At 54.6% G+C, this 23654-nt stretch overlaps 1 protein-coding gene across 2 annotated transcripts in view; it reads right to left on the reverse strand.

Moving 5' to 3' along the window:
- The window catches only part of CELSR1 (cadherin EGF LAG seven-pass G-type receptor 1), a 143581-nt gene that overhangs the window by 87944 nt on the left and 31983 nt on the right, over positions 1 to 23654 (reverse strand). For both annotated transcript variants that reach the window (XM_088837574.1, XM_088837573.1), the window contains exon 2: positions 2570 to 3208. In XM_088837574.1, coding sequence (XP_088693700.1) covers positions 2570 to 3208 — 639 coding nt within the window. The remainder of the gene's footprint in view (positions 1 to 2569; positions 3209 to 23654) is intronic.

Below are 23654 nucleotides of genomic sequence, written 5' to 3' on the forward strand. Positions count from 1 at the left end.
CCGCGGCGATGACACACCGCGTCATTCCCGGGCATAATTTCTCTAGAAATGACTCTGGTGATGAAAGCGGAACTCGAGAAGTCTGGAAGTCCTTCCCACCCAACAGGCTGATGCCGCTGTGGAGAGGATCCAGGGTCCATGGGTCTCCAGTGCCTCTGCTTACCCTGCCTAGACATGGCCCCAAGCTCACATTTGGGATTTCTGGAGCCCAGGTCTGCGGCTGCAGCTACGAGGCGATGCTGGTCTGCTCAACCAGGACAGACCACCCCCCACACTGGCCAGCTTCAAGATGAAGCCGCCAGAGTCTGGGCGTGCTTGGGGTGTCCCCCACATGGCCCCTATTGTCATGGGTCTCCACCAAGGAGAAGGCCGATTGCATGGCAACCTTGGGTGGGCCACCCCATTGGGCGGGGCAGGTCTGATGCCTGCACCGGCCTGCATACAGCAGACACTCAACTAATGCTCATTGAGCGAGCAAACGACTGCTCACTGGCTAACTCCCTGGAGGGCACCAGGCTCTGTCCCAGGGGCCTGGGGCCACAGCTTCTCCGCTGGAAGCAGGAGTCATTGTGGATGCACTCCCTGTCCAGGCCATGTGGTGGGGAGAAAGGCAGGGACACCCAGCTCAGGGGGGTGGGGAACGCTTCCCCATTGTGCAGACGGCTGACCTTGGCTGGCACAACTGGGCAGGGACTTCGGAACAGGCCAAGATGCCAGCTCAGTGCTGTGGAGGGGGAGGAAGGGGTGGACCCCCACCCACATGGCACGGCTCCTGGGCACGAGCCCTGACGACTCAGGCATGGGCTCGGGCCCCAGAGTCTCCTTTACCTTCCCTGCTCATCACTAGATCGCAGGGCAGCCAGGAATCTATGGTTAACAATTGGGAGACCACAGAGAAGAGATGGGCAGAGCCGGACGTGACGGATGGACAGACAGACACAGACAGCTGAGGGGCGCCACGGCGGGCAATCAAGCTTTCTTGCTGCAGAGGTGCCAGCGGATTATAACCAGGCTGGGTTCAGACACAGCAAGCCAGGGCGCATGCCAGCTCCCCAGGCTGCCAAGCACCCCTCCTCCAGCAGCGGTTCCTCCTCTTCAGGTGCAAAGCACAGCCTGCCTGCCTACCGCCCTTGGTGTCTGCACTCAGGTTCACTCCCTTCCTGCTCCGGGAAGACCTGCTAAGCCCGTAAGCCCCAGCCTAAGCTCCATCAGGTGGGCCGTGTCCCACGTGCGCAGAAACGGTTTCCCCACTGTTGACACCAAACACGACCACCAAGGACACAGTCCACATAAGACTCTCAAAGCCTCCTCCGGGCCGAGGCAGGTCCCACCTAACCTCAGAGAATTTTCCAGAAAGACAGATGGTCACCATCTGCCACAGAACACTTGTTTGTTGAATGGGTGACTGGATTCTACATTACAGGCAGCTGGAGACCACAGCAAGAGTGTGTGTTTCTGGGCTGCTTTCAGCGGCATTTTTGTTTTTAGAAACAACTATCAGCTGCCTTCAGAAAGATTCATTTTGGTGACAAATCAGGATGTCTCAAGGGAAGTGTATCTGGGAGGCAGGGAAGATGAGTAATTTCTACAGTGACAATGAGGCATGAAAAAACCAACATCATCTTTCCAGACCTCAATGATCACCGTTGGGCTCACGGTTTCTATCCCAGTTACGATATTTTAATTTTTAAAATATTTATTTATTTGGATCTTTACTGTAGCACGTGGGACCTAGTTCCCTGACCAGGGGTCGAACCCAGCTCCCTGCACTGGTAGCTCTGAGTCTTACCCACTGGACCACCAGGGAAGTTCCTACGCTGTTTCACTATAACCAATTAAACTCGAAATCAGGAATGAACTACTTTAAATTCAAAGCCACTTTGGGACTTCTCTTGTGGTCCAGTGGTTAAGACCCCGCCTTCCAGGGCAGGGGACGTGGGTTTGACCCTTGTGGTCAGGCGGGGCAGCTAAGATCCTATGTGCCATGTGGCCAAAAAAGGCAAAACATAAAACAGCAGCAATATTGTAACAAATTCAATAGAAACTAAAAATGGTCCACGTCAAAAAAAATCTTAAAAAAAAAACGAAGCCACTTAACCAAAACACATGTCCTTTCATCCGGGTAGATTTCCAGTGGTCTCTGGTTGTACAATCTTCCTCCTACTGACCTTCCAAAGAAACTGAAAATGAAGTCGCTCAGTCGTGTCCAACTCTTTGCGACCCCATGGACTGTAGCCTACCAGGCTCCTCCTTCCATGGGATTTTCCAGGCAAGAATACTGGAGTGGGTTGCCATTTCCTTCTCCAGGGGGGATCTTCCCGACCCAGGGATGGAACCCAGGTCTCCCGCATTGCAGGCAGACGCTTAGGAGGGTGGCTTAAATGGCACAGGGTCAGTGGAGACCCCGGAGCTGTGGTCAGAAAGCAGAGCCAACACCCAGGGGCTCAAGGTCCAGCCTTTGACCACATCCCTGAGGAGGGGAGTGGACGGAGGACTCTGCCGGGCAAAGCACAGGTGACCGGCGCTCCCCGCGCCCCTGAGCCCTCCCGGGGAGAAGCGCGGCCCCTACCTGTGAAGTTCTCCTGACACTCGCAGGTGTAGCCGCCCTCGCGGCTGCGGCAGCGGCCGTGGGCGCCGCAGGGGCTGGAGTAGCACAGGTCGATCTCGGTCTCGCAGTAGTCGCCCGTGAAGCCGGGCGGGCAGCGGCACCGCAGCCCGTTGACCGGGTGGATGGGCCGGAAGAGCACGGTGGGGGAGCTGATGAAGGGCGCCGAGCTGTCGAACTTGAGCACCGACACGCACTTCATGTAGTTCTCGCATGGCTCCCGCAGGCAGATGTTGTCGTCGAAGGGCAGCACGCGCTGCGTGGACACGGCCGTCAGCAGCGTCCGGTTCAGGTAGATCTGCTCCTGCAGGTCCTCCGACGGGAAGAACTTGTCCCGGACGCCACCGGGCAGCAAGGCCGAGAAGGTCACGTTCAGGATGTTGGAGCTGACATCCGTGTCGTTCTGGATGTTGAAGACGAAGACGGCGTCCTTGGTGGTGGACAGCACGGTGGCCACGCCCTCCACGAAGCGCGACAGCAGGGGGGACAGGAACCGCTCCTGCGACATGTTCTCCAGGCGCACGGTGATGCTGTTGGTCAGCATGTCGTCCGTGATGACGGTGACCCGCAGGGTGCAGAGCGCCACCACGCTGTGGATGCCGTCTGCGAGACACAAGGCCGGGGGGTCATTCAGAAGCCCGCCTGCCCGGTCCCCTCTCCCCGGCACCACCGGGAACAGCACCCCCGAGCCCCAGGCCCCTCCCCACTCGTGACCACGACCTTGACCTCACATCCCAGGGCCTGCTTCCCTCCCCCCGAACACTTAGCTTCTGAAAGCACAGCTCCCGTCACGCCCATCAAGCTCAGAAGCCCCCAGGTGAACACCGCCCTCCCAGCTCATCAGGGCATCTCAACACTCACCACACAACCCAGTCCTCACTGCCTGAGACTCCGGCCTCACACTTTCCTCCCAGACATGGGGGGATGCTGAGACCCCGTTCTCCCTCCTCTGCACCTGCTCCAGCCGCCCACCCACTCCCCAGCCCAGCTCAGAGCCCATGGCGTTCAGCACGGTCCCCGCCCAGGTGTGGCCTTGACTTCTGCTGCGCTGACGGCTTCGCTCCTCCTCACTGTGTCCTGCTCATCTAAACACACCCATGCGTGCTCAGTCACTCAGCCATGTCCGACTCTGCGACCCCATGGACTGCAGTCCGCCAGGCTCCTCCGTCTATGGGATTCTCCAGGCAAGAATACTGGAGCGGGTTGCCATGCCCCCATCCAGGGGATCTTCCCGACCCAGGGATTGAACCCACGTCTCTTACGTCTCCTACACTGGCAGGTGGGTTCTTTACTACGGGCGCCACCTGGGAAGCCCAGCATCCAGGAGCTCACCACGTGTTGCTTTAGAAAGACACAGGAAAACATGGCCTCTCAGCCAACACAAGTGACCAGCTCACGAAAGGAGGTCTTCAGGACTTGGCGGCCAGAAACAGTGGAGTGTTTGGGTCGCCAGGCTGAGCAACACCCCAGGTTCTCAGCCCAGAACCAGACAGGCTGTCCAGCAGACGCCCCAGGGACTTGCTTTGGCCACGATGGCCACAGGGCAGCTCTGTCACCTCCAGGGCGGCCCTGAGGTGCAGCTGCAATGCTCACGGGACCTTCACCTGCTCCAGTCCACCCCCTACACCACATGCTCTGGGGCCTGAGAAACACCTGGCCAAGTTCTCATCCCTGTGACTCAGCTCGGCTCTGGGTCCCAGCAGCCCAGACGGATGACCCACAATGTGGGTGCAGCCTGTGCCCTCCGTGAGCGCCCCCTCCCTGGTTCCCTGGGCACCTGGGCAAGGTCTGAGCCCCTGGCAGGCCCCACCCTCCCAGAGCTGGAGCTGGGCTGTGCCCTGGATGGTCAGTGGCCAGGGACCACCTTCCGGCCAAGTCCGGGAAGCCTCAGGACCCCTGAGAGGATGCGGTCAGGCGACAAGCCCTGGAGGCCACCTTGTCCCTCTGGACACAGCAGTCGCCACCACACACAACTTGCTGGGAGCCCTCAGAAAGACAGGCAGGCGAAGCATGGGAGCTTTTGCACCTGGGACAGGTTTCTTCAGACACCCAGGAGCCAGAAGCCACTTTTGGGGAACCCTGAGTCACAAAACTTGTCCAGACAGCAGAGAAACATAACCGCTGCAGAAGTCACAACACGTTTGGGTGCAAACCTGAGACTCGCAGGGAGTCTAAGAGAAGCCGGCATTACCCCATTTGACAGGCGAGAAAAACTGAGACCCTGGGAAGCCAAGTCTCACGCCTGAGAACTCACGCTTGGTGGAGGGGGCCCCCGGCTTCCCCCCAGTAACAACAAACATCGCTGAGTAGGTCAGGTACTGAGCGCTCTGACGGCTCCACCTGGTCCTCGCGATCACCTGGAAAGGCTGACTTTGTTTTTCTTTTCTGCCGTGCTGCTCTGCTTTCGGGATCTTAGTTCCCTGACCAGGGATTGAACCCGGGCCGTTGGCAGCGGAAGCAGGGAGTCCTAACCACTGGACCACCAGGGGATTCTCTGGAAGGGCCGAGTTTGAAAGAGGACAAACTGTTTGCCCGACCTCAGCGTGGTGAGGGCGGACACCCCACAGGGCTGGTGTGAAACCAGAGGCGGGCGAGGTGGGCGCTCGGCTCTGTCCCCGTCTTCCTGGGAGCACGGACAGCAGATGGCGGACGCCAGGACCCTGCCTACGGCTCTCGGACCGAGGGCTGGTGGCTGAAGAATAACAAGGAAAAGAGATGAAGGCAGAAGAAAACGGCAAGCTCGTCGTGGCAAGAAGCCTCAGAGATGGCACCAGCCTCCCTCCCCCGCAACACGCCGGCCACAGCTAGACAGCAGGGAGCACTGGTCCATATTGAGGCCGCTGCAGTCATCCCAAAGCCTTGGTCTCATCCCCACTCCCTGCCAGGGGCGCCCGGGAACAAACCCGCGCTGCTGACACCACCTTTATATATTTACTTGGCTGCTCCGAGTCTTTGTTGCGGCACGTGGGAACTTTTAGGGGTGGCGTCTGGGTCTAGTTCCTGACCAGGGATTGAACCCAGGCCCCCTGCATTGGAAGAATGCCGTCTTAGCCACGGGGCCACCAGGGAAGTCTCCACAGACCTTATGGTCCATACGTGGTCCTTATGGTCTTATGGTCCATGGTCCATCCTTGCCACCCTGCCTTGTCTTAAAGACACCCCTGCCCCAGGGCCCTTGCACGCTGCATCTTCTGCCTGGAACACGGCGTCCTTGTCGCTGGTGGCTGCTCCCTGGGCCACCCGGGACTGAGTGGCACGGCCCCCATCAGAGGGGCCTTCCACGTCCCCCCACTCATGCTCTGCCACACCCCCACTTTAATCCCCGCACAGGAGCGGCCGCAGCCCGGTTTTATTTGTTCACGTCCATCTTCCCCCAGTGAGGTCGTGAGGACCAAGGACTTGCAGGTCTGGTTCCTGCTGCACCTGTCACTTCTACAGCGGTCCCCGGCACTCAGACGCTGCTGGATGCACATTCGGGGGACAGGGGAGGGGGTGGGGGAGGGGGAAGGGAAAAACCCTTTCCAGCGGCATCTCTTTAACCCCAGGATTGACACTGGCACCGACAGCTCCCGAGACTCCATTTTTCCATCCAAGCTGTTTTTCTGCAGGTGCTTCTTTTCTCTTTTTTTTTTTGCAAAGGCCCACTGAAATAATACGAGACGTAGGGTACCGTTTCCTGGTAGCACTTGTTATGAAACATCCTTTCAGTCTTAAACCACACACAGATGTGTTCTGGTCCGAGATTCGAGGGTCATGCTGGTTTTAAGCTCAAAAGCTCAGGCCGTCTGGGCATGCTCTGGGCTATCCTGCCCTCTCCCTCCCAGGGGTCCAGGGCTCAGACCCTCCCAAAGGGAGCCCAGGAGGGCAGAGCATGGAGGAACGTCCAGGAACAAGGAGCCAGATTATGACCAGGAAACAGCACTGAATATTAACTCACGTCAAATGTGCTGGGAAGTAAAATATGCACCTTACTGTTAATCTTACCATTAATTAATTTCAAGAACATGGACCGTCCTGGACAACGAGGTCCTGGAGACAAAGAATTTGCTCAGAGTTTACATTATCTGGGTTGGATTTCTGAGTCTCCAGGAGCACACACCCGACTGCCCATCAACAGGGAGCCATGAAATAAAAGGATGGCTGTCCTCACCGTGCAGTTCAGCTCAGCCAAGCCCCCTCAGTGACATCCCCCTCCATGGGCACCAGGCACACCCAGACGACATGGAGTCGGGGGGGAAAGCAAGTCACGCTTCACACAACACATGTGTTCACACGCAAGTCCAGAGAGCCGCTAGCATGGGGAGCAAAAGCTGCAGTGCTGACAGTGATTCTGCCTGGGTTGCTGAATTTGTTTTTAAATTAAAAAAATTTTAATTTGCTTTTAAATTTTAAGTAAAACTTTTATTTTAGAGTAGTTTTAGTTTACAGAAAAATTGCAAAGACAGTGCAGAGAGGTCCTGTATACCTAGCATCCAGTTTCCTGTTGTTGAGGGGCTCAGTTGGGTCCGACTCTTTGTGACCCCATGGGCTGCAGCACGCCAGGCCTCCCCATCCATCACCATCTCCCGGAGCTTGCTCAAACTCATGTCCATCGAGTCGGTGATGCCATCCAACCATCTCATCCTCTGTCGTCCCCTTCTTCTCCTGCCCTCAATCTTTCCCAGCATCAGGGTCTTTTCCAATGAGTTGGCTCTTCGCATCAAGTGGCCAAAGTACTGGAGCTTCAGTTTCAGCATCAGTCCTTCCAATGAACATTCAGGACCCAGTTACTCCCACCATTAATCTTCTTATCACACTGGTGTGGGGTGTGTATTCGAAGGAAGTGATACGGACACGCTGCTCAGAAGCCCACAGTCCCTGTCCCTTCTGTGGTTTTGCCTCCTGTCTTGTGTCCCAGGGCCGCGCAAGACGTGTACGTGTCCCGTCCCCTCGCTCCTCTGGCTGTGACGGTTTCTCAGACTTTCCTTGTTTGGATGATCTTGACTGTTTGCAGAAGCTCTGGTCAGGAATGTTGCTGATGTTCAGGGGCTTTTCACCTTCTCCTGCCTGAGCAGCCATCCGGTTGATCACTTAGAAGCCTATTTCTTTGCGAGAACAGGGAGCTCCCCCAGGACTCCCCAGGCCTGAGCTGCAGGCACTTCATTCGCGGCTGCAAACGGCACCGGAACCAGGGCCTCCAAGCTGGGAGGGCGCAGGGTTTTCCCTAGCTCAGCTGGGTCCCCTCGCGGTCCCTGAGTCACAGAGGAAAAAAGACAGAGGAGATGGGGCCGCGGGGCCGTGAGCACCCACCTGTGGGCACCGCCCACAAAACCCCAGACACTGCAGGTGAGGCGGCCTCGCAGGTCTTCGCGGAGGGATGGGCCCGTCCAGGAGCCCGCTCGGGTCACAGGCCAGCCGTCGTCCACTGTCTAGACCCTGGGCTCGCTCAGCCCCGTGCGTCTCAGTGCCCACGGAGCTGGGCCAGCTGGGCTGGCAAAAGGCGAGACAGGAGGGCCCCAGGAGGCCGAGGGTCAGACGGTGGAGGGCAGCCACCTTCCCAGCACGGAGTGCGGGAGAAAGCAGGAGGGCCTGGATGGCCGCGGCCTCAGGACGCAGTCAAGTCGGGACTGCTGGCCCACAGCCTGGGACTCAGAAAACACCGACCCTCTTGGTGTGGAGGCCAGAAGTCCAAGGTCAAGGGTCAGCTGCACTGGTTCCGCCCGGGGGCTCAGAGGGACGGCCCGTCCCTTGGCACCGACCTGGCGTCTGCTGCCTCCCGTCAGCCCTCGGCCCACAGACACCTCCACCTCCCGTCACGCGGTGGGTCGTGTGTCCAGACTCCCCTCTTAAAAGGACACGAGTTGCTGGATCGGGACCCACCCGAGTCCAGGAGGACCTCCTGATCGTGCTTAGCTTCATCACACCCGTGCAGGTCCAGCTGCATCACCAGACCATCAGGTGAGTCCAACACGCCCGACACTCTCAGCAAACGCTCAGCCTCGGGGAGCACAAGGATCGGGGAGACCTTACAAAGGAGGGGGTCCCGGCACGGGTACGAGACGGATGAACCTGAGGACAGAGCGCTGAGCGAGAGGAACCAGACACGAAAGCACAGACGCCGTGTGAGCCCAGGGACATGGGGCGCCCAGAGCAGTCAAGTTCACGGAGACAGGGCAGACGGTGCGGGTCAGGGGCTGGGGAGGGGGAGGGGTTAGCGCTTAAGGGGGACAGAGTCTCAGCTGTGCAAGATGAACACGTCCTGGAGACGGACGGGTTGATGGTCACACAGGAGTGTGAGTGGACTTAATGCCACGGACCCGTACACAGAAAAATGGTTAAACGACAACTTTTACGTTAGATAAAGTTTACAGTTTAAAATAAGAAAGGTGAATACATAAACAAACAGGGAGGATGAAGAAATGAACAAAGAAACAGCCAAGACCCTAACGCTTCCTTCTCCTGTCACTCCCACTTTCATTATTTACTGTAAAACTTCCTGATAACTTTGACTCAGAGACACCCTCTCCTAATTTCATGTGTGAAAAGAAGCTCCTGTCCCAAGGTCGAATTCAGCATCCACAATATCGAGTTATCCCAAGAGAAACAGCTCATCATGTCCCTGCTGGAGAGAACCTTCTGAAAGACTGAAGTCGTACCAGGCCCCACTACCTCCAGGAAGGCTTGCTCGCAGCTCCCAGCGGCCACTCTGACCTGGGCTGCAGAAACTGTGAGCTGAGATGCATTCTTGTCCAGATAAGCACTTTCACCTAAGAGTCAAGGATTGGCTCCTCAGAAAGTTAAACATGTAATCGACACCTGACCCCGAATCCCACTCCAAGGTGAAATGTAAAATAACTGAAAACATATCCACACAAAATCTTGTACATGAATCCTTGGCGCAGCCAACGACGGCTCACAAGAGCCAGGAAGTGGAAACCCACATGCCCATGGGTTGATGCATTCTACCTAAACAAGATGTGGTCCAAGAAAACACACTAAAAACTAGATGCGGTCCATCCATACGACGAACTATCAGTCAGACACAGAGAAGTGACGAACCGACAACCTCAGAAACAGGCTCAGTGAAGGAAGCCTGTCTCAGAAGCACACACTGTACAATTTCACGTGCATGAACTGTCCAGAACATGTAAATCTGTAATAACAGAAACCACATGGGAGCTGCCAGGGACGGGCGTGGGGACTGCTGCTGGGTGTGGGTGTCCCTGGGGTGATGGAAACGTCTGGGGACTAGACAGACGGGTGGCTGCACAACATCCTGAACGTACCAAATGCCACCGAGGTGACCACTTTGAAATGGCTCATTCTACAACGTGATGTGAATGCCACCTCAGTAATTAAAAAGGAAAAAAAGAGTTAAGGACTCACCCTATAAAGATTAGTTTTATCTTGCATGAGGTTATCCAAAAGGAAAGAAATTATTTTAAAAGGCATCATGGAGCTTCCCTTGCAGTCCAGTGGCTTAGGACTCTATGCTTCCCCGGGGCACAGGTTCGATCCCTGGCCAGAAAACTAAGATCTGGCAAGAAGTGCAGCCATAAAAAGGAAAAGGCATTGTGAGAAGGATTTCCTTAAAAGTAAGTGCTGAACTGAGTCAGAGGAGATGAGCCGAGAGTGGGGAGCAGTCGCCCTTTGACAGAGCCAGGAGCCACGGTGATGGTGAGAACACGGAGTTACTGCTCAGGTGGGGCTACAGCCAGGCCGGCCGTTTACACTGTCAACTGAACGTTGTGAAAGAGACCAGCGCACACCCTCAGTGAAAACACAGCGGCGGCCCCCCGGCTCCGATGGGACCTCGTGGAGCGTTCCGTCAGGGACCGGTGTCGCTCCTGGCTTTGTTTTATTTCCAGCACTGGCTGAACAATGCGTAGCCTCGCTGGCTGAACAGGAAGCCAGCAGTCAGATCTTCCCACACTCCTCGCTGGGGATGCGCCTGGTGATCACCAGGCTGACCCAGAGGCTGTGTTACACTTCGGGGGGAGAAAGGCAGTGAAGCAGGGCCTTCAGCAGCCGGTTGGGCCCCCCTCACAGTGGCAGCAGCGTGGACACTCAGGGTAGGGGTGGATAACTTGAGGCTGGGGGCTGGCCCGGGCACTAGAGTATGCGAAGAAGCACTCCGAGGCCAGGTGGTCACCCACCCCTGAGCTGCCCCAACCACAACGTCTCCAGACCTCGTCAGACATCCACTGGGGGCAGAATCACATCCAGGTGACAGCCCTGCTCTAGGAAACCACACAGCGGTTTCTGGACTCTTCTTCTGGCTTCAGATTGTTGGTGAGACCCAGGAGTTGGGCATCAGGCAGGACAGCCCAGGGGCCATGCCTCCAGCAGCGCAGTGGAGCTTTCCTCCAACGTCAGGGCCAACATGGAGTCAGTCTGGCCTCACTCTTCCCTGCCAGAGCCAGAGAGGCCACTCTTCTGTCCCATCCTAGGAAAACGGGCAAAGCTCCCTACGACAAAGACTCAGGTCCAAATGGATTTCAAAGAACTAGTGGCTCAAACGCATTCCTTTCTATAGCCGAGTAAGATTCCACCGTGTATCTGTACCGCAACTTCCTTACTCACCGGCTGACGGACATCGAGGATGTGTCCGTGTCCTGGCTGTGGTAATCAGGGCTGCGATGCGGGTTGGGGTACATGTGACTTTTTCAATTCTGGTTTTCTTCAGGGTATGTGCACTTGCAGCGTAGACGCAGTGGGGCAAGGAGAGGGTGGGATGATTTGGAAGAACAGCACTGAGAGCTACTCATTACCATACGTAACACAGATCGCCAGTGGGAGTTCGCTGTACGACGCGGGAACCCAAAGCCGGTGCTCTGTGACAACCTGGAGGATGGGGTGGGGCGGGAGGGGGGAGGGGGACTCAGGAGGGAGGGGACACATAGATGCCTAATGCCGATTCACACTGATACACGGCAAAAACCATCACAGTAGTGTAAAGTAATTATCCTCTAATTTTAAAAAATTGGGGGAAAAAAGAACTAGTGCGAGCCCTGTCCTGCCTGGCTCCAAGCTGAGCGACGGCCTCCAGGGTGGTCAGGGTGACACGGCTCCGGGCACCTGCCGAGGGTCACTCACACGTCCTGTGGCCCCAGGCAGGTCCAAGAGCGGCTGTCAGCCCAAGACTGCTGTGGGCAGTAAAGATGAGACTGTTAACAAAGGCGCAAACCCAACCCAGCCTGCGGGCTGCTGAGCCCAGGGGCGCTGCCAGGGCCTCTTCAGTCACTGCAGCTCGCGAGCAGCCCACAGACAGTCCGGGAGGTTCCAAAGAAGCAGGAGACCCAGGCAGCCTCTGGGCAGGATACGTGGACCCTGGTGGCGACCCCAGGGGACAGGAGGGTGGGGGACCTCCTGCTGTTACTTGGCTCACGCGTAAATCTTTGTGGCTTTGCGTGGTGGGCAAAATAACGCTCCACCTCCCCAAACGAAGCCCAGTCCAGAGGCCCAGGACCCGTGAGTGTGCCATGCTACATGGCGAAGGGTCGGGAGGGTGGGAGGCCGGCCTCGAAACAGGGAGACCATCCAGGTGGGCCCAGTGTGACCACAGGGTCCTGAGAAGTGGAAGAAAAGACAGTGCAAGAAAGAGGCGGGCCACAGGGATGCCACACGGCCGCTGCGCAGACGGGGAGGGGCCACGAGCCTGGGGTGGGGGCGCCTCTGGCTGCTGGAGGAGCTGGCGGGAGAGGCCCCCCAGAGCACCTAGAAGGAGCGCAGCCTGCCACAAGCAGGTTTCTTCCCAGTGAGACTGTGCTGGACTCCCAACCCAGAGAACTGAGCGAGGATAAATCCGGATCGTCTCCAGCCACCATGCTTGTGGTCATTCATTACAGCAGCTGTGAAAGATCCCATCCTGTGAGGTTACCATAACCTTGACACCAGCATCAGACAAGGAGAGGGCTTCCCTGACTCAGGGGTTAAGAATCCTCCTGCCAATGCAGGAGACAGGAGATCGAACCCTGGTCCAGGAAGATCCTACGTGCTGTGGAGCAACTAAGCCAGTGAACCACCAACTCCTGAGCCTGAGCTCTAGAGCCTGGGAGCTGCAACTACTGAGCCCTCGCACCCTAGAGCCCTTGCCCCCAACAAGAAGCCCCCGCAAGAAGCCTGTCACGGCAATGAGAGAAGAGCCCCTGTTCTTCACAGCTAGAGAAAAGCAACAGAGACCCGGCACAGCCAGAAATAAATAAACAGGACCATTAAAAAAAAGACAGAAATCAGACAAGGAGAGCACAGGGAAGAAAACGCACAGGCCACATCACTCATGAACACAATGTAATAACTCTTTAAAAAGGAAAAGAAAACGAAACCTAATAGTTATTAAAAATAGAACAGAAAATGAAATCTGATAACGTACTAAAAACAAAACAATGTATCCAAACCAAGTTGGATTTATCTTAACAATTTAACATTTGAAAATGTGCTAATGTAACACCACACTTTTTTGTAAAAAGCATATTTGCATCTCAATAAACAGAGGAGAAGATTCAGCAGAATACTTTGACTCCCAACACAGATGCTATCAAACAATGGAGAGATGGACACTTCCCTCAAATGATAAAAACCCAACAGCAAACATCACACTCAGCAGAGGTGCCCACTACGTCCACTTCCAAGTTGCACTGGAGGCCTGGTCGGTGCCACGCGAATGGACAAGTGAATGAGGATATCATATCATTACTCACAGATCACATGATGAACGACAGAAAACTCCACAGGCTCTGCGGGCAACTGGTCAGAACGCACCACAGCACACAGCAAGGCAGCCAAAGGGTGAGACAGAAAACTCTGGACTTCCCTGGTGGCCCAGCAGCTAAGACTCTGCACTTCCAGCGCAGGGGGTGTGGGTTCAATCCCTGGTTGGGGAACTAAGATCCAGCATGCCATGTGGTGCGGTCAAAATTAAAAAAAAAAAAACAACAATCTTTTTTTAAATCTCAAAGGATGCCTAAGAAAAGAAAAAAAAATCTAGCGCATTTCCTATACTAAAAGACAAGTCTCATAAAACACAATTTTAAAAATATCATTTACAATAGAACGAACATAGACTGCACTTAAGAACTAATCTAATAAAAGAAACAGAAGCCCTCTATAAACAAAAAGAATCAAAAGATAAACTACTATCGGCAGAAATAAAGATGATCCAACCACATTCGTTGATAGGAATAGCCAACATGCAAAGGGTAGCCGTTCTCCTCTAACTGACATAAAGAATTACTGTCTTATCTGTCTGGGTCCCGAAAGGGTCCCTCACAGAACTGGCAAGACAGTCTGTAATCCACAAGGAAGACAGACAGACCAGCACAGCCAGGCAGGGTGAAGGGGATGGACAGCTTGCAGGAGACGCGAGTGCTCGTCCGAGTCCACGGTAACTGGAGGGGATTGACACGGAGCAACCTACGGCCAGGATAGAAACCAGAAACAGATCCATGAGTACAGGAAGATGACACACGGCCGAGCTGCCGCTGGGAGAGAGGAACGTCCCACAAGTGGGCCTGGGGCCATCTATATCCGTTGTTGTTAAGTCACTAAGTCGTGTCCGACTTGAGACCCCATGGGCTGCAGACCGCCAGGCTCCTCTGTCCATGAAATTTTCCAGGCAAAAAATACTAGAGTAAGTTGCCATTTCCTTCTTCAGGGGATCTTTCGGACCCAGGGATCAAACCCGTATTTCCAGTGTCTCCAGCCTTGGCAGGCAGATTCTTTATCTGCTGACTCACCAGGGAAATCCTAGACCAAATGACACTGGATCCCTATCTCACACTGAACACAAAAAGCAATTCCAGGGAATTAAGGACAGCAGTGTGAAAGGGAAAACCTATTTTAGAAGGAATTGTACAGAACTACTGTTTATGATCTGAGGGAGATAAGGATTTCCTAAGACATAAATCATGATCTTAAAGGGGAAAAAAAATGTATCATTTTGATATTAACTAGAAGAACTTTACAAAGAAGGCAATTTTAAAAATTAATGAGGAGACAAGCCACAAACTGGAAGATATCTGGCCCTAAAACAAATCTAAAGATGCTCAGCATCACTAGCAATCTGAGAAATGCAAATCCAAACCACAGTGAGATACCAATTTACACCCACAGACTGGCAAAAGTGAAGAAGCCAGACTCCCACAAGTGATGGCAGGCCCATACGAGGGAGGAACAGCTGCTCGTTGCTGGTGGAAAGTGAATCAGTCCAATCACTCTGCAAAACCCCGGAGTCGCCTAACCCTCGTGCCCAACGGGCAGCAACTTTCAGGGGAGTCACTCCAGGGGGATCACCCAAAGGGAGTCACCCCTGGGGAAACCACACCCCCGTGGGCAGGAGGTACACACAGGATGTCCAAGCAGCAGAAGAGATCCAGTGGAACTGCCCTGGTGGTCCAGTGGCTAAGAATCTGCCTTCCAGTGCAAGGGACATGGGTCTGATCCTTGGTCAGGGAGCTGGATCCTGCAAGCCTTGACTAAAGACCCTGCAAGTCACAACCAAGATCAAAGATCCCGCATGTGGAGGCCAAGACCTGGCACAGGCTAAATAAAATTTTTAAAAAAGGATGGAATGTTCACAGGATGAAATGCCACGCAACAATGAGAAGGAACCAACTACAACTTGAAATGCCAACACGGGTGCCGAGTGGAAAGGGCAGGCCGTCGGTAAAGACACACAGCCGGGTGCCTTGTACACAGACTCCAGACACAGACACGACCTAGCGAGACAGGGCCAGGTCCTCCGCCTGAAACCCCTGGGCCCGGGGTGGTTCTGGAAGTCGGGATTTTTTTAATATGGAAGTTACAAACAGTGCATATTCCATTTTATGTAACAACTGATCTCACCTTTGAACCAGTAATCCTCTTGTAGACTGCGTGTAAATAGTCACACGAACAAGGATAAAAACTGTCAACAACCTCCCATTGATCTGGGTCTGGTTTTGCTGCCAAATGAATTTTTGATCTTCATGACCCAGATAACCACAATGGTGTGATCACTCACCTAGAGCCAGACATCCTGGAATGCAAAGTCAAGTGGGTCTTAGGAAGTATCACTACGAACAAAGCTAGTGGAGGTGATGGAATTCCAGTTGAGCTATTTCAAATCCTTAAAAGATGACGCTGTGAAAGTGCTGCACTCAATATGCCAGCAAATTTGGAAAACTCAGCAGTGGCCACAGGACTGGAAAAGGTCAGTTTTCATTCCAAAGAAAGGCAATGCCAAAGAATGCTCAAACTACCACACAATTGCACTCATCTCACACACTAGTAAAGTAATGCTCAAAATTCTCCAAGCCAGGCTTCAACAGTACATGAACCGTGAACTTCCAGATGTTCAAGCTGGATTTACAAAAGGCAGAGGAACCAGAGGTCAAATTGTCAACATCCACTGGATCACTGAAAAAGCAAGAGAGTTCCAGAAAAACATCTACTTCTGCTTTATTGACTATGCCAAAGCCTTCGACTGTGTGGATCGCAATAAACTGTGGAAATTCTTCAAGAGATAGGAATACCAGACCACCTGACCTGCCTCCTGAGAAATCTGTATGCAGGTCAAGAAGCAACAGTTAGAATTGGACATGGAAAAACAGACTGGTTCAAAATTGGGAAAGGAGTACCTCAAGGGTGTACATTGTTACCCTGTTTATTTAACTTATATGCAGAGTACATCACGCGAAATGCCAGGCTGGATGAAGCATAAGCTGGAATCAAGATTGCCGGGAGAAATATCAATAACCTCAGATATGCAGATGACACCACCCTTATGGCAGAAAGTGAAGAACTAAAGAGCCTCTTGATGAAAGTGAAAGAGGAGAGTGAAAAGGTTGGCTTGAAGCTCAACATTCAGAAAACAAAGATCATGGCATCTGGTCCCATCACTTTATGGCAAATAGATGGGGAAACAGTGGAAACACTGAAACACTGCAGACTTTATTTTCTTGGGCTCCAAAATCACTGCAGATGGAAACTGCAGCCACGACATTAAAAGACGCTTGGGAAGAAAAGTTATGACCAACCTAGACAGCATATTAAAAAGCAGAGACATTACTTTGCCAATAAAGGTCCATCTAGTCAAATCTATGGTTTTTCCAGGAGTCATGTATGGATGTGAGAGTTGGACTATAAAGAAAGCTGAGTGCCGAAGAATTGATGCTTTTGAACTGTGGTGTTGGAGAAGACTCTTGAGAGTCCCTTGGACTGCAAGGAGATCCAACCAGTCCATCCTAAAGGAAATGAGTCCTGAATATTCATTGGAAGGACTGATACTGAAGCTGAAGCTCCAATACTTCGGCCACCTGATACGAAGAACTGACTCATTTGAAAAAACCCTGATGCTGGGAAAGACTGAAGGTGGGAGGAGAAGGGGACGACAGAGAATGAGATGGCTGGATGGCATCACCGACTCAATGGACATGAGTTTGAGTGAACTCTGGGAGTTGTTGATGGACAGGGAGGCCTGGCGTGCTGCAGTCCGTGGGGTCGCAAAGAGTCGGACATGACTGAGCAACGGAACTGGACTGACTTTGATTTTCAGACTCGGGATTTTGGGAAAGCAGCTGAGGGCTACAGACTGGCATCCTGACAACTAGGACCACACGGCCTGGAGCCAAAACAAAAGCCAGGACAGGACGGGAGGTGACGCCAGGCGGCTTCAGGGACATGGAGGCTGTCCTGCACACACGCGAGCATTACTGTCCTTAGTTATTTCACAGCTGTGAACCATTTCAAATCAACAGTGAAAGTTCTGTAAAGGCAGTGGGAGTGGAATGGGGGTGATGGAAAGGGGTGAAGCGGCAGGCCCGAGGTTTCAGACTTGAATGGGGATCCTGTTCCCAGACAGGAAGGAGGTGAGGTTTTCTCTGTCTAGGCGGTGATGGGATGGAGGGATGTGTGGTTTTAAAATGGACACAAATGTGGCGACCTCCCACCCACAGGTGAATGGGTGTCCCCTTCCTCTGGAATCCGGGTGGGCGTCGGACAGCTTCAACTAACAGAAGAGACAAGACTGTGGCAGCGTGACCCCCGCGTCGCAGCAGTCCCCGATCCCACGCTGTCCGGCCAGGCCACCCCGCCGTGACCCCGGGCTCCTGGCTCCTCACAGGGAAGGCGGGGCGGCAGGCTCTCCCCCTGAGGCCCGGGAGGACTACAGGGCCGAGTCTTTGCTCTCCAGAGCCGTGAGCCCCTCTGCTTCTCCCACGGCTCAGGCTGCTGCCCCGGGCCCAGGGCGTGGGACCCGGGGACGCCCAGGACACCCCACCTCCGGAAGGAAGGGCCGCCTCCCACGTCTCCTCCGCTGTTTCCCACGAAGGCTTTCCAGAGAGAAAATAATTATTAACTGCAGAGGCTTAATGAGGAGAGGAGCTGCGAGGGTTTCTAATACCAATAATTTGTACCTATTTACGAGCAAATGGTCTACAACAAAGGCGGCTGGAAGCCACCGCCTCAGATTCCGCTTCCCTTGCCTCCAGGTGAGAGAGAGCAGAGCTGAGCACAGCGTGCATGACGCCAGACAAAACCCAGGACGTTCCCGGGTCCCTGCACCCTGCCCGGCTGGGACACGCCTGTGACCCTGGACCCTGCCCGGCTGACACACCTGTGACCCTGGACCCTGCCCGGCTGGGACATGCCTGAGGTCCCCAGACCCTGCCTGGCTGGGACACGCCTGTGACCCCGGACTCTGCCCAGCTCTGACACACTTGTGACCCTGGACCCTGCCCGGCTGGGACACGCCTGAGGTCCCCAGACCCTGCCCGGCTGGGACACGCCTGTGACCCCGGACTCTGTCGGGCGCTGACACACCTGTGACACTGGACCCTGCCCGGCTCTGAGTACCTGCAGAGAGGGCTCTCAGTCCAGAAACCCAGGGAATGAGGCCGCAGAGAGGGAGCTGCAGTGGCGGGGGTGGGGGGGCCTGGCACCTGGGCAGAGTGCGGGCCACCCACCCGGCCTGCCCCCTCGCCTGCGGGGCCCTGGCCCGGGACAGGACCAGCCCTCCAGTCCAGCCCGTGGCAGCAGCCACTGCAGGCTTACCCTTCCTCAAGAGACAGGGCAGAGCATCCGATGGGGACTAGGGCTGCCCTCCCGGCCCCCTACCAGCCACGTTCTCAGGGGCCCTGAAGTCCCTTGCAGAGTAACCTCACTGAACCCTCTCTGAGTTACAGATGCCACTGGGAGATTATATTAAGGCTCTGGCCCCTTGGTGCCTGTGCTCCCCAAATCAGAGGGGGCAGCTCAGGCCCCCATGGGGGAGGCAGCTGCCTCACACTGGCATGGCCCTCGCAGATACTGGACTGACATTCTCTGTGAGCTCACCCCCGTGCCACCGGCATAGTAAACACCCGGCCTGGCCCCCACCAGGGGAGAAGCACCCACCGACAGCAACGGGTCAGCTCTGTACTTCCCGAGGCCCGTCCCTCCAGGCGAGTGCAGACCACGCATCGTTCTCTTTGGGGCAGCGTGCCCTGTGCTCAGTCACTCTTGTGGCTGACTCTCTGCATCCCCATGGACCTCTAGGCAGGAACACTGGAGTGGGTTGCCATGCCCTCCTCCAGAGGATCTTCCCAACTCAGGGATCGAACCCAGGTCTCCCACATTGCAGGCGGATTCTTTACTGTCTAAGCCACCAGGGAAGCCCATAAATATTGAAGTTCCCGTTCTCCAGGGGAACTTCCCGACCCAGGAATCAAACCAGGGTCTCCTGCATGGCAGGCAGATTCTTTACCAGCTGAGCTACCAGGGAAGCCTTATTTTCTTTAGGGGAAAAGATCAAATATTGGTCCAGGCATCTATTAATTTACAACTTGATACATTGAAACTGCCAAGAGCAGAAAAGCAGGGTTTTTTTTCTTTTTTCTGGTGAAGTATTAATAAGAAAATTTCAACCTAAATTTCAAGAGACCGACTTTGCATGACCTAAGAAGGGCCATTTTAGATAATTAACCAGAAACCAGACGACGCGCAAGAGAAAAGTCACCAGGTCCTCCCAGGGAAAACATATCTTTCCGCAGACGGCGGAAGTGTGTATTTTGGCATCCTTTCTTCTCCTGTCTTTATTGCATCTTAAATGTCTTTCTGGAGTCGAGTCTCGCAATTCGCTTTCAGGCCTCTTTCCTCTCGCTCCAGATGGCGAAACCAGGTTCCAGGATTCAAAGGGTGGAACCACCTCTCCGCCTCCTCCCGTTCGGCTCCAGGGGAGGACGAGCCCTCCTTCCTCAAAGCTGCTGTGATCCTCCTGCGGCCTGTGTTGGCGGCCACCTTTCTGCCTTTCCTGGAAACTGCTGAGCTGTGGGTCTGTTCTGAAGTCATCGGAAGGTGAAAATACTCGAGGAAGACTCCAAAGTCCACTTGGACAGGGTCACGCACGCCGTGGCCCACTCTGCTCTGCTGCTAAGACGCTCTTGTGTTCCAGGTACTTGGTAAAGTCACACATAAGGAATGTTCTCTGGCCTCTCGTCCCTCCCACCCACCTGTCAGCCCTGTTCCCCGAAGCAGGGGTCACACCTGTGTTCCCCAGCCCTGCAGGCCACCTCCCGGCTCCCAGGAGTGCCTGCTGTGTGCCGGGCCAGAGACCTCCACCCCTCCCCTCCTCCACACACACACAGACACCCACAGACACACACACAGCCACAGACACACACACACAGACACACACAACCACAGATACACACACCCACAGACACACAAACACACACAGACACAGACACCCACAGACACAGACACCCACAGACACACACACACAGACACACACACACACACAGACACACACACACACACAGACACAGACACCCACAGACACACACACACAGACACACACACAGACACACACACACAGACACAGACACCCACAGACACACACACACACAGAGGCACACACAGTTCCGAGGTTCTGAAGGAGAATGCCAGCTCCAAGTTCTCCCAGTGGCGCCTTTAGCATGGGTCTAAACAGAAGGAAGAGATTAATCTAAGATCAGATTTCCTGTTATTAAGTGATTAAGAGATGACTTAAAAACAATAAATTGGATTTCCCTCTTATGTTTCCCCAAGGGTCCTAGAAAGGATGTATACAATTCGCTCAGGAATTACCACAACTCACTACATTCACAACTCATTTATAATTTAAAATTGTTTGGGATAATAAGCCTTTTATAATGACCTAATCTGCAAGCTAAACTCAAAGAAACTAATTAAAATTGTCATCACTCATTAATTCAACCAATCCTCGCAGCCCTCTGTGCTCTAGGCCCAGATCTCGGAGAGGAAAACCCGCAGGGTTGTCTCAAGGAGTCCTCAGCCTGGTGGGGTGACAGGTGGAACTGCAGACAGTTGCAGCCTGGGGGGGCATCCGAGGTGCAGATGGGGGTGTGTGGAGTGGGAGGGGATATCCAGGGTGAGACCGGGGGTGCTGGGGGGAAGGGGCCTACAGGAGGACGGGCACTGGTCAGGGAGGGGCAGCTGGGTGAAGGTTACTGGTCCACACACCCTTGGCCCTGGGTTACCTGCCCCTGTACGTCACTGCACCTGGTGACAAGGGACTGCTCCTCTGCACCGAGATGGTACTCTTTTTAGCAGGTGGCATCTGGGGTCTCAGAGGCGGAAAGGGATAAACGGGTTCAGGTGCCCAGAAGCACCCATACCCCAAGGCAGGGCCAGCCTCCTTCCTGCTGATTATACACTGATCTGAAAAATTACCTGCCAGGAAACTAGTTCTCCTGAAGCAAATCATTACTTTCAGTGTGCAACCAGTCAGAGATGCCTGAGTGGTTGTTCTTTGTTTGAACGTGTTAACCAACAGATGGCTGTTGTCCCCAGTGCCTCTAGTTGTCACAACCCAAAGGGCCAGCCGGTCAGGATCCTGGGGCAACCGTGCCTGGCCCAGTAGCAGGGGCGGTGGATGCCTTTCTGACGAGGGCGCTTTTAACTATTAACCCGGGGCCTGACTTTCCCACGCTCGGCTCCGGGGGCACCGAGACCATCATTTATCACCACCGTGAAGGGTTCAATGACCGCGTGAGACAAGGAGGCCCGAGCTGGGGCGCCCAGGCCTCTGCAGGTGCCGAGTGGCCGTCCCGCCCATTGCAATCAAGGGGCAGACACTGCTGAAATTCCAAGGGGCCCCGGCGGCCAGGCCTCCCCTGACTGAGAGATGAGCCTGGACCCAGGTCTCCGAGAGCAGTGTTCAGTCTGTCCAGGAAGAAACACGCTGGGGCTGGGGTTCCCAAGACGAGCCTTCAGGTCAGGGGTGCAGCTGCCCAGCCTAGGGGGCGTGAGAGCTGGCCCTTCCCCTGCCATTCTCAGCTTCCTCGCCCCATTTTTCATGAGCAAATGGGGCGCTTCCCGAGGTCTGGCTTTCAGATGTGCAAAGAGCTCCAGGGTCACCTGGGCACACTCACCCAGGGGGCCTGGAGTAGGGTCCTGGTCTCCTCCTGCCGGAAGAGCCCCCAGATGCACGGGGTCCTGCCCCTAGCTGTGCATCTTATGAGAGAGAGGCAGAGAACGGCTTCTGGAGGGGTCATCAGGAGAACTTCTAGCCGAGCTGGGCTCCTGAACACTCTGCCTGTGGCCTCCATCTAAACATTCCTATTCTCAGCCTCAACGGTCTATGTCACAGTAAGAGATAAATAAAAACTCACCTGCACGCTCTAGGACCATAAGCATTTTACTCAAAAAATACCTTTGAGGTACGACCTAGGGTGAAACGCCAGGTAACCCCAGATGGCCTCCCCCAACCACTTCACAGGGCACGTGCTGCACCCTGCAGACCTGCGGGGCTGGGGTTCGCTTTGAGAACAACAGAAAAATGCAACTCCTTCTGCTGATGTAGCCGCCCATGCTCCAGACACAGACGGGGTTTCCTCATCACCAACCACGACCCAGGCCCAGCCTGGCGTGACCCTGGGAACACCATCAGATTTTCCATACGGTCCTCCTAGGCAGCTCTGACCAGGCCTCAGAGGGTCAGGAGGCTACATGACTTGCCCAGGTCACCTAACTGGCTAATGGTGTGCGAAGATGCAAGCCCATGCCTGGCCGGAAGCTCCAGGACCTTCTCACACTCGCTGCCTCGTGCACGTAGGAGGCAGTCAGGACACCCTCCCCCAGCGCAGGAAGGAGCTCAGCTGAAATCCGCACAGTCCGTCTCCTGAAGTCAGCCTTCTCCGCCCTGGCACTGTGGACACTGGGGTGGGCTCCTTCTTTGTCACGAGGGGCTGCGCCCTGTGCCAGGGACACTGAGCAGCACCTCTGGCTGCCAGCAGCAGCCGCCACACAGTGACCCTGGTCCGCGTCCTTTCTCTCACTTGCCCACGAGGAGCCCCAGGGAGGAGTCCCTCGATCTGGAAAGTCTGCTGGGCCCAAAGGCCTCCAGGGACAGAAGGATAAGCAGGGTGAGGACGTGATATGCCATCGGGGTGCCTGGGTGCTCGGGGGAACCGCTGTGCAGGACCCCTGCCTGTGAGCAAGGGACCTGCCAACTTAGATGGAGCAGAATAGGCCCAGCTGACGAGGAAATAACTACATCTTAAGACAGGTCAAAAGAGGATATTCAGAATGCAGCACATCCAGAAGATCAACGGCAGGCACAGGACCTGCCCTCGTGCAGAGTAACTCAGCTCTTTCGTTTTCTCGATTTCTTCTTCGTTACTTGATCAGTTAAACTTTTAAACATGCAGAGCCGCTTTCCGGGCTCTCTGGTCAATCCTGCTGGCCTATCTGTCTAACTGTCCCTGGCGAGCGGCCGACCCTCTCGATCACAATAGCTATGTAACAAGCCTGACACGCAGCCGACCAAGTCTACCCTCCTCATCCTTCAGGGTTGTCTTGGATCTTCTTGGCCAATATTATGTATGTACAAAGTTTACATATGATTTTATTTATCTGTGAGCTTATATATAAATTAACATGCAATTTATACATGTAAATTTACGTGTGTGTGTGTTAGTCGCTCAGTTGTGTCCGACTCTTCAACCCCATGGACTATAGTCTGCCAGGCTCCTCTGTCCATGGAATTCTCCAGGCAAGAATACTACAGTGGGTTGCTATTCCCTTCTTCAGGGGATCTTCTCAACCCAAGGGT

Source organism: Moschus berezovskii, chromosome 6 (genome assembly GCF_049115385.1).
Source record: "Moschus berezovskii isolate FMDL1 chromosome 6, NW_MosBer_1.0, whole genome shotgun sequence".
NCBI lineage: Eukaryota > Metazoa > Chordata > Mammalia > Artiodactyla > Moschidae > Moschus > Moschus berezovskii.